This window comes from Gobius niger (genome assembly GCF_951799975.1).
Source record: "Gobius niger genome assembly, contig: SCAFFOLD_106, whole genome shotgun sequence".
NCBI lineage: Eukaryota > Metazoa > Chordata > Actinopteri > Gobiiformes > Gobiidae > Gobius > Gobius niger.
In genome coordinates this window covers 80,640-92,211 of record NW_027639120.1, presented here as the reverse complement: position 1 = coordinate 92,211, position 11,572 = coordinate 80,640, and the positions used below count along the sequence as shown (strand labels likewise).

General features: G+C 44.7%; 1 protein-coding gene across 1 annotated transcript; it reads left to right on the top strand.

The window, feature by feature from the left end:
- Positions 1 to 847: 847 nt before the first annotated feature.
- Positions 848 to 10,709, top strand: prune (prune exopolyphosphatase; the record flags this gene model as incomplete). The annotated part of the gene is made up of 6 exons (XM_079583316.1): positions 848 to 1,029; positions 3,128 to 3,286; positions 3,615 to 3,709; positions 5,215 to 5,373; positions 5,444 to 5,534; positions 10,410 to 10,709. Coding segments are annotated over 6 exons (859 nt in total), but the record flags the coding sequence as incomplete, so codon positions are not given.
- Between the last annotated feature and the right edge of the window lie 863 nt (positions 10,710 to 11,572).

Sequence of the window (11,572 nt, the reverse complement as noted above, 5' to 3'; positions counted from 1 at the left end):
CTGCTTCAGCCCCGCCCTCACTGCGCTTCAGGCCCCGCCCTCACTGCGCTTCAGGCCCCGCCCTCAGTCTGCTTCAGCCCCGCCCTCACTGCGCTTCAGGCCCCGCCCTCACTGCGCTTCAGGCCCCGCCGTCACACTCCGCTTCAGGCCCCGCCCTCACTCCGCTACAGGCCCCGCCCTCACTCCGCTACAGGCCCCGCCCTCACACTGCGCTTCAGGCCCCGCCCTCACTGCGCTTCAGGCCCCGCCCTCTCTCCGCCGCAGGCCCCGCCCTCACTGCGCTTCAGGCCCCGCCCTCTCTCCGCCGCAGGCCCCGCTCTCACACTCCGCCCCTAAACTCCGCCCCAGACTCCGCTCCTAAACTCTGCCCCTAAACCCCGCCCCTAAGCTCCGCCCCTAAGCTCCGCCCCTAAACTCCGCCCCAGACTCCGCTCCTGACTCCGCTCCTAAACTCTGCCCCTAAACCCCGCCCCTAAGCTCCGCCCCTAAGCTCCGCCCCAGACTCCGCCCCTAAACTCTGCCCCTAAACCCCGCCCCTAAGCTCCGCCCCTAAGCTCCGCCCCTAAGCTCCGCCCCTAAGCTCCGCCCCTAAACCCCGCCCCTAAGCTCCGCCCCTAAGCTCCGCCCCTAAACCCCGCCCCTAAGCTCCGCCCCTAAGCTCCGCCCCTAAGCTCCGCCCCTAAACCCCGCCCCTAAACCCCGCCCCTAAGCTCCGCCCCCAAACCCCGCCCCTAAACCCCGCCCCTAAACCCCGCCCCTAAGCTCCGCCCCTAAGCTCCGCCCCCAAACTCCGCCCCTAAACTCTGCCCCTAAGCTCCGCCCCTAAACCCCGCCCCTGTGTGTGCAGTTCCGACAGTGACCTGGAGGGGGCGGTGGTGGAGGTCATCGACCATCACAAACTGGAGCGTGTCACTTCCTGTTGTCCCGTTGCCGTGGAGCCCGTGGGGTCGTGTGCGACGCTGGTGGCCGAGCGCGTCCTGCAGGGGGCGCCGCAGCTGCTGGACTCTGTGGTCGGGACTTTGCTCTACGGTAAGAACTCTCAGACCCTCCATGGAGCTGCAGGTGACCTTCTGAAGACCCTCACGGAGCTCAGGTGACCTTCTGAAGCTCCTGGTGACCCTCACAGAGCTCAGGTGACCTTCTGAAGACCCTCACGGAGCTCAGGTGACCTTCTGAAGCTCCTGTTGACCCTCACGGAGCTCAGTGAAAGCCTCGCGTTGTCGGGGGGACAAAAAGTTACAAGAAAGTGACAAAAATGTGACAAAAAAAAGACAAAAAAATTACAAAAAAACGACACAAATTGACAAAAAATTGACCAAAAAATGACAAAAAATGACAAAAAAAATGACCAAAAATTGACCAAAAAAATGACAAAAAAATGACAAAAAATGACAAAAAATGACAAAAAATGACAAAAAATGACAAAAAAATGACAAAAATGTGACAAATAAAATGACAAAAAAATGACAAAAAATTGACAGAAAATTGACAAAAAAAATGACAAAAAATGACCAAAAAAAAGACAAAAAATTGACAAAAAATTGACCAAAAAAAAGACAAAAAAAAAGACAACAAAAATTACAAAAATGTGACAAAAAAAATGACAAAAAATGACAAAAAAAAAGACAACAAATTGACCAAAAAATGACAAAAATGTGACAAAAAATGTGACAAAAACATGACAAAAAAAAGACAAGAAAATGACAAAAAATGACAAAAAAATGACAAAAAATGACAAAAAATGACAAAAAAAAATCACAAATAAATCACAAAAAATGACAAAAAAATGACAAAAAAATGACAAAAAAATGACAAAAAATGACAAAAAATGACAAATGTGACAAAAAAAATGACAAAAAATTGACCAAAAATTGACCAAAAATTGACAAAAAATTGACAAAAAATTGACAAAAAAAAGACAAAAAAAAGACAAAAAAAAGACAAAAAAAAGACAAAAAAAAGACAAAAAAAAGACAAAAAAAAGACAAAAAATGACAAAAAAATGACAAAAAATGACAAAAAAAATAACAAATAAATCACAAAAAATGACAAAAAAATGACAAAAAAATGACAAAAAAATGACAAAAAAATGACAAAAAATGACAAAAAATGACAAATGTGACAAAAAAAATGACAAAAAAAATCACAAATAAATCACAAAAAATAACAAAAAAATGACAAAAAACGACAAAAAAATGACAAAAAAATGACAAAAAATGACAAAAATGTGACAAAAATGTGACAAAAAAAGACAAAAAATTGACAAAAAATTGACAGAAAATGACAAAAAAATTACAAAAAATTGACAAAAAATTGACAAAAAATGACAAAAAAAAAAGACAAAAAAAGACAAAAAAAAGACAAAAAATTGACAAAAAATTGACAAAAAATTTACAAAAAATTGACAAAAAATGACTAAAAATGACAAAAAATGACAAAAAATGACAAAAAAAAAGACAAAAATGTGACAAAAAAAATGACAAAAAAATGACAAAAAATTGACAGAACATTGACCAAAAAAATGACAAAAAAATGACAAAAAATTGACAAAAAATCGACAGAAAATGACAAAAAAATTACAAAAAATTGACAAAAAATTGACAAAAAATGACAAAAAAAAAGACAAAAAAAGACAAAAAAAAGACAAAAAATTGACAAAAAATTGACAAAAAATTGACAAAAAATGACTAAAAATGACTAAAAATGACAAAAAATGACAAAAAAATGACAAAAAATGACAAAAAATGACAAAAAATGACAAAAAAAAATGACAAAAATGTGACAAAAAAAATGACAAAAAAAAGACAAAAAATTGACAGAAAATTGACAAAAAAAATGACAAAAAAATGACAAAAAAAATGACCAAAAAATGACCAAAAATTGACCAAAAATTGACCAAAAATTGACAAAAAAAAGACAAAAAAATGACAAAAAAAAAAGACAAAAAAAAAGACAAAAAAAGACAAAAAAAAGACAAAAAATGACAAAAAAATGACAAAAATGTGACAAAAAATGACATAAAAATGACATAAAAATGACAAAAAATGACAAAAAAATACCAACAAAAAATGACAAAAAAATGGCAAAAAAATGACCATAAAAAGTGTGTGCCGTGTGTCTGTTTCAGGGACCGTGCTGGTGGACTGCGTGGACATGTCTCCTGACGCGGGGAAAGTCACTCCCAAAGACTCTGAAGTTCTCCTGAAGCTGGAGGCCTCGGTCCAGACGCTGCCTCAAAGATCTGAGCTGTTCCAGGAGCTGCAGCTCGCCAAGTTCGACGTCAGCGGTGAGAAAACGGAGCAGATCCGTCTGTGCGAGGTCGAGGGACCGTGGCCTCCTGCCTGAGGGGGGAATAGTCCGTGTCCAGGCTGAGAAGGGTCAGCTGTGGAGAAGAACATCCTCTGCTGGGCCTTCTTCATGAGGCAGCTTGTCCTGGGTGATGATGGAGGAGTCCACGGTGGAGATGGGGTGGAAGAGTCTGTCCACGATCATCTCCACTGTCTTCTGGGCGTTCAGCTCCAGATTGTGGAGGTGGAGGTGGAGGTGGAGGTGGAGGTGGAGCCAGTCTCTCGGGGTAACCACGGTAACGCCCTGTGTCTCTGTGTCTCCCTCAGGTCTGGACTCGGAGCAGATGCTGAGGAAGGACCTGAAGTCTGTGTCCGGACCCGACATGAGCCTCGGCATCAGCGTCCTCTACCTCCCCCTGAAGGTAACCCCTCCCCCTGAAGGTAACTCCTCCCCCTGAAGGTAACCCCTCCCCCTGAAGGTAACCCCTCCCCCTGAAGGTAACCCCTCCCCCTGAAGGTAACTCCTCCCCCTGAAGGTAACTCCTCCCCCTGAAGGTAACGCCTCCCCCTGAAGGTAACCCCTCCCCCTGAAGGTAACCCCTCCCCCTGAAGGTAACCCCTCCCCCTGAAGGTAACCCCTCCCCCTGAAGGTAACCCCTCCCCCTGAAGGTAACTCCTGCCCCTGAAGGTAACTCCTCCCCCTGAAGGTGACCCCTCCCCCTGAAGGTGACCCCTCCCCCTGAAGGTGACCCCTCCCCCTGAAGGTAACTCCTCCCCCTGAAGGTAACTCCTGCCCCTGAAGGTAACTCCTCCCCCTGAAGGTAACTCCTCCCCCTGAAGGTGACCCCTCCCCCTGAAGGTGACCCCTCCCCCTGAAGGTAACTCCTCCCCCTGAAGGTAACTCCTCCCCCTGAAGGTAACTCCTCCCCCTGAAGGTAACTCCTCCCCCTGAAGGTAACTCCTCCCCCTGAAGGTGACTCCTCCCCCTGAAGGTGACTCCTCCCCCTGAAGGTGACTCCTCCCCCTGAAGGTGACTCCTCCCCCTGAAGGTGACCCCTCCCCCTGAAGGTGACCCCTCCCCCTGAAGGTGACCCCTCCCCCTGAAGGTGACCCCTCCCCCTGAAGGTGACTCCTCCCCCTGAAGGTGACTCCTCCCCCTGAAGGTAACTCCTCCCCCTGAAGGTAACTCCTCCCCCTGAAGGTAACTCCTCCCCCTGAAGGTAACTCCTCCCCCTGAAGGTAACTCCTCCCCCTGAAGGTAACCCCTCCCCCTGAAGGTAACCCCTCCCCCTGAAGGTAACCCCTCCCCCTGAAGGTGACCCCTCCCCCTGAAGGTGACCCCTCCCCCTGAAGGTGACCCCTCCCCCTGAAGGTGACCCCTCCCCCTGAAGGTGACCCCTCCCCCTGAAGGTGACCCCTCCCCCTGAAGGTGACCCCTCCCCCTGAAGGTAACTCCTCCCCCTGAAGGTAACTCCTCCCCCTGAAGGTAACCCCTCCCCCTGAAGGTAACCCCTCCCCCTGAAGGTAACTCCTCCCCCTGAAGGTAACTCCTCCCCCTGAAGGTAACTCCTCCCCCTGAAGGTGACTCCTCCCCCTGAAGGTAACTCCTCCCCCTGAAGGTAACTCTTCCCCCCTGAAGGTAACCCCTCCCCCCTGAAGGTAACCCCTCCCCCCTGAAGGTAACTCCTCCCTCTGAAGGTAACCCCTCCCCCCTGAAGGTAACCCCTCCCCCTGAAGGTAACCCCTCCCCCCTGAAGGTAACCCCTCCCCCCTGAAGGTAACTCCTCCCCCCTGAAGGTAACTCCTCCCTCTGAAGGTAACTCCTCCCTCTGAAGGTAACCCCTCCCCCCTGAAGGTAACTCCTCCCTCTGAAGGTAACTCCTCCCCCTGAAGGTATCTTTGTCTCTGATTGGCCCCTGTGTTCTAGGACTTCCTGGTCCGGCCGGGCGCGGAGGCGGAGCTCTCGGCGTTCAGTCAGACGATGGGATATGATTCGCTGCTGCTCATGTCCATCTCCTTCACAAAAAGCCAACAGCCAATCAGAGAGCTCGGGGTGTTCAGCCTCAGCCAGCCAATCAGAGAGCAGGTACAGGGGGGGGGGGGGTTCCCAAAGCGGGGCCTGCGGGCGTCGCTCACACTAACTGTGTCTCCCTCAGGTGAGTCTGTACCTGGAACACGCCCACAATCCCAACCTGGAGCTGCGGCCAATCAGCTGCTCCCATCCGCACGTCTCCGCCTTCCACCAAGGTAACGAGGTCATAGTGAGGTCATAGTGATGTCATAATGATGTCATACTGAGGTCATAGTGATGTCATAATGAGGTCATAGTGATGTCATAATGAGGTCATAGTGATGTCATAATGAGGTCATAATGAGGTCGTAATGAGGTCATAATGAGGTCATAATGAGGTCATAGTGATGTCATAATGAGGTCATAATGAGGTCATAGTGATGTCATAATGAGGTCATAATGAGGTCATAATGAGGTCATAGTGATGTCATAGTGATGTCATAATGAGGTCATAATGAGGTCGTAATGAGGTCATAATGAGGTCATAGTGATGTCATAATGAGGTCATAATGAGGTCGTAATGAGGTCATAATGAGGTCATAGTGATGTCATAATGAGGTCATAATGAGGTCGTAATGAGGTCATAATGAGGTCATAGTGATGTCATAATGATGTCATAATGAGGTCATACTGAGGTCATAATGAGGTCATAATGAGGTCATAGTGATGTCATAATGAGGTCATAATGAGGTCGTAATGAGGTCATAATGAGGTCGTAATGAGGTCATAGTGAGGTCATAGTGATGTTATAATGATGTCATACTGAGGTCATAGTGATGTCATAATGAGGTCATAATGAGGTCGTAATGAGGTCATAATGAGGTCATAATGAGGTCATAATGAGGTCATACTGATGTCATACTGAGGTCATAGTGATGTCATAATGAGGTCGTAATGAGGTCGTAATGAGGTCGTAATGAGGTCATAGTGAGGTCATAGTGATGTCATAATGATGTCATACTGAGGTCATAGTGATGTCATAATGAGGTCATAATGAGGTCGTAATGAGGTCATAATGAGGTCATAATGAGGTCATACTGAGGTCATAATGAGGTCATAATGAGGTCATAGTGATGTCGTAATGAGGTCGTAATGAGGTCGTAATGAGGTCATAATGAGGTCATACTGAGGTCATAATGAGGTCATAATGAGGTCATAGTGATGTCATAATGAGGTCGTAATGAGGTCGTAATGAGGTCATAATGAGGTCATAATGAGGTCATACTGAGGTCATAATGAGGTCATAATGAGGTCATAATGAGGTCATAGTGATGTCATAATGAGGTCGTAATGAGGTCGTAATGAGGTCGTAATGAGGTCATACTGAGGTCATAATGAGGTCGTAATGAGGTCGTAATGAGGTCATAGTGAGGTCATAGTGATGTCATAATGATGTCATACTGAGGTCATAGTGATGTCATAATGAGGTCATAATGAGGTCGTAATGAGGTCATAATGAGGTCATAATGAGGTCATAATGAGGTCATACTGATGTCATACTGAGGTCATAGTGATGTCGTAATGAGGTCGTAATGAGGTCGTAATGAGGTCGTAATGAGGTCATAGTGAGGTCATAGTGATGTCATAATGATGTCATACTGAGGTCATAGTGATGTCATAATGAGGTCATAATGAGGTCGTAATGAGGTCATAATGAGGTCATAATGAGGTCATAGTGATGTCATACTGAGGTCATAGTGATGTCATAATGAGGTCATAATGAGGTCGTAATGAGGTCATAATGAGGTCATAATGAGGTCATACTGATGTCATACTGAGGTCATAGTGATGTCATAATGAGGTCGTAATGAGGTCGTAATGAGGTCGTAATGAGGTCATAGTGAGGTCATAGTGAGGTCATAGTGATGTCATAATGAGGTCATAATGAGGTCGTAATGAGGTCATAATGAGGTCATAATGAGGTCATAATGAGGTCATACTGATGTCATAATGAGGTCATAATGAGGTCGTAGTGAGGTCGTAGTGAGGTCATACTGAGGTCATACTGAGGTCATACTGAGGTCATAATGAGGTCATAATGAGGTCATAATGAGGTCATAGTGAGGTCATAGTGATGTCATACTGAGGTCGTAATGAGGTCGTAATGAGGTCATAATGAGGTCATAGTGATGTCATAATGAGGTCATAATGAGGTCGTAATGAGGTCATACTGAGGTCATAGTGATGTCATACTGAGGTCATAGTGAGGTCGTAATGAGGTCGTAATGAGGTCGTAATGAGGTCATAATGAGGTCATAATGAGGTCGTACTGAGGTCATACTGAGGTCATACTGATGTCATACTGAGGTCATAGTGATGTCATAATGAGGTCATAATGAGGTCGTAATGAGGTCATAGTGAGGTCATAGTGATGTCATACTGAGGTCATAGTGATGTCATAATGAGGTCGTAATGAGGTCGTAATGAGGTCATAGTGAGGTCATAGTGATGTCATAATGATGTCATACTGAGGTCATAGTGATGTCATAATGAGGTCATAATGAGGTCGTAATGAGGTCATAATGAGGTCATAATGAGGTCATACTGAGGTCATAGTGATGTCATAATGAGGTCGTAATGAGGTCATAGTGAGGTCATAGTGATGTCATAATGATGTCATACTGAGGTCATAGTGATGTCATAATGAGGTCATAATGAGGTCGTAATGAGGTCATAATGAGGTCATAATGAGGTCATAATGAGGTCATACTGATGTCATACTGAGGTCATAGTGATGTCATAATGAGGTCGTAATGAGGTCGTAATGAGGTCGTAATGAGGTCATAATGAGGTCATAATGAGGTCATACTGAGGTCATACTGAGGTCATACTGAGGTCATACTGAGGTCATAATGAGGTCATAATGAGGTCGTAGTGAGGTCGTAGTGAGGTCATACTGAGGTCATACTGAGGTCATACTGAGGTCATAATGAGGTCATAATGAGGTCATAATGAGGTCATAGTGATGTCGTAGTGAGGTCGTAATGAGGTCGTAATGAGGTCATAATGAGGTCATAATGAGGTCATACTGATGTCATACTGAGGTCATACTGATGTCATACTGAGGTCGTAATGAGGTCGTAATGAGGTCATAATGAGGTCATACTGAGGTCATACTGAGGTCATAATGAGGTCATAATGAGGTCGTAGTGAGGTCGTAGTGAGGTCGTAGTGAGGTCGTAGTGAGGTCATACTGAGGTCATACTGAGGTCATAATGAGGTCATAATGAGGTCATAATGAGGTCATAATGAGGTCGTAGTGAGGTCGTAGTGAGGTCATACTGAGGTCATACTGAGGTCATAATGAGGTCATAGTGATGTCATACTGAGGTCATACTGAGGTCATAATGAGGTCGTAGTGAGGTCGTAGTGATGTCATAATGAGGTCGTAGTGAGGTCGTAGTGAGGTCGTAATGAGGTCATAATGATGTCGTAATGAGGTCATAATGATGTCGTAATGAGGTCATAATGATGTCGTAATGAGGTCATAATGATGTCGTAATGAGGTCATAATGATGTCATAATGTCACACAGGAACAGGCCGGGGTTTTCCCACACTCAGATGTTCTGAGCTTAGACGAGGCTAAATGCTAACGCCGTCTGTGCTAACGTGACTGAGGACACGCGTGACGACCAGACAGGGACACATGAACTCGTCTAAGCTCAGAACATCTCAGTCTGGAAACACCGGCCTGTTCCTGTAACCCCTTAACTCCCGCCTGAACCGAGAGCATTTTCTCCAGTTTGGCTTTACCCCAATCCAAAAGCTTCTGGAAAAAAGGTGTGAAAATATCAACAAAACTGAGACGAAAACAATGATGGAAATGTGACAAAGAAAGTGAGAAAACTTTGACAAAAAAATGACAAAAAAATGTACCAAAAATGACCAAAATAGGACAAAAAAATGATAAAAAATTGATCAAAAAAAGAAAAAAAAGACGAAAAAATGACAAATTTTTTTACAAAATATTACAAAAAAAATGACAAAAATATTACAAAAAATGGACCAAAAATTTATTAAAAAGTGACAAAAAAATGACCAAGATTTGATCAAAAAATTACAAAAAACATTACTAAATATTACAAAAATTGGACCAATAAATGATAAAAAATTACAAAAATTAGACCAGAAAATTACTTAAAAAATGACCAAAAAAATGACAAAAAGTGACAAAAAAGAGTTGAATCCATTTACATGAGTTTTGTAGATCTTAGCTTTCAAATGTCACACTGGCCGACAGGATTTGGGTAAAGCTGAACTCGGTTCAGGCGGGAGTTAAGAGGTTAAATCACCAACACTTTTTAGAGGTGATTTATTATTTTTCTGGCTGAAAAAGTCCTTTAACTTTGGCCTCGTCACCGTTGAACCGTCGTCAGTTACAAAGCGTTTCCACGGCGACGAGGCGAAGGCGACCTCGTGTTGTTCTGCCGTGTGACTGAACATGTCCCTATTCAAATAAACTTACATGAAAATGAAATGAAACTACAGCTGAAACACAGACATTAATGAACGCTGGTGAAACTCCAGGATCACAGAGTTTACAGGTTTAACCTCTTAACTCCCGCCTCAACCCAGAGGATCTTTTTCCATCATTTTTTTGTTGGGTTTTCAACTCATTTATGGAACTGTTTCGTCAATTTTTTGTCAATTTTTCGTAATTTTTTGGTCAAATTTTTATCACATTTTTGTCATATTTTTGTCTTTTTTTTGTCACTTTTTTTTTTTCATTTTTATCAATTTTTAGTTCTTTTTTTGTCAATTTTTTATCAGCTGTGGATAAACTATACCACCACACAACAGAGTATCACACGAATGAATAATTTTTGTAATTTTTTTGTCACTTTTTTGTCATTTTTTGGTAAATTTTTTGTCAATTTCTTGTGACATTTTTGCCACTTTTTTGTCACATTTCCTCCATCATTGTTTTCGTCTCAGTTTTGTTTGTTTGGATTGGGGTAAAGCCAAACTGGAGAACATGTGCTCGGCTCAGGCGGGAGTTCAGGGGTTAAAGGTCATGACGTCACGTTTTAACCCGTGTTTGTGGTTGAAGGAAACGCGGTGGCGTCGAGGAAGAAGCTCCTCCCCCTCCTGAAGGACTTCCTGTGGACCCGGGAGCAGGACATGGCGGTTCCTCCCACCCCGGTGAACAGCCTGATCGAGGGCTGTCCTTTAGACCAGGGCCTGGACCTGCAGGAGCTGCAGAGCCGCCTGAGCCGGGACTGAGGGGGCGGCCATGTTTGTAGTCTCTGTGTGCCGCCATGTTTGTAGTCCTTTCCCCCACAGCCCCTCTCATTTACTGTAGTCCAGGCGACGTCAGGACCGGGCGGAGAAGAACGTCCGGCCCGGAGACGATCTGGAGGAATCTGAACATCACAAAGGAAACCAAACCAGGACAAAAACAGACAAACTGAAGTCCTGTCTCTGCCACCAGGGGGCGACGTGGTCCACGAGCCTGTCATAGATCATTACAGACTCACTAAGGATCCTCTTCATCCTCCTCTTCGTCCTCCTCGTCCTCTTCATCCTCCTCTTCGTCCTCCTCGTCCTCTTCATCCTCCTCTTTATCCTCATCCTCGTCCTCTGAGGTTCCAAACGGAGCCGAGTGTTTGTGAGTCTGCGTCTGGACCGTCCTCAGAGCCAAACATCTGTACAAAAACAACTGTTTCTTCATTAAAAGCTGTGGAGAACCCGGCCTGTGGATCTTACTGTGTGAACATGAGTTATTAAGTAACTGATAATGTAAAGAACGCTGGTCATTATCGGGAAAATAAGCCCCGACAGGACGACCCGGCTTGTTTCGTTCTGTCGGTGCTTATTTTCCCGATAATGACCAGCGTTCTTTACATTATCAGTTTATTATTTGGCCATTTTCCAACTGAACACACAACATAAACTTCTACACTTTTATGAAGGTCGAAAGGTTTATTTAATGACTTCCGTGACAAATAGTTCCCAAAAGTTTGTGCGTTTTGCTAGGCTAGAAGCAGCGAGGCTAACAGCTAGCCTAGCTACTTAGCTGAAGGTGCAGTTGGAGGAGGTGGTGAATCTCTGGGTAAGTTGAAAGTCAGACTCACGATTCCCCGACTTCTCTCTCAGTGACGGGACAGATAGTGTCGCTGCTACGAACGTGCGGAGTGATATGAAAACACCAACTCAGAGGAACTTTATCAGGAAATAATGAAATCCCATCAAATCAACGGAGCTTCTGCTTAC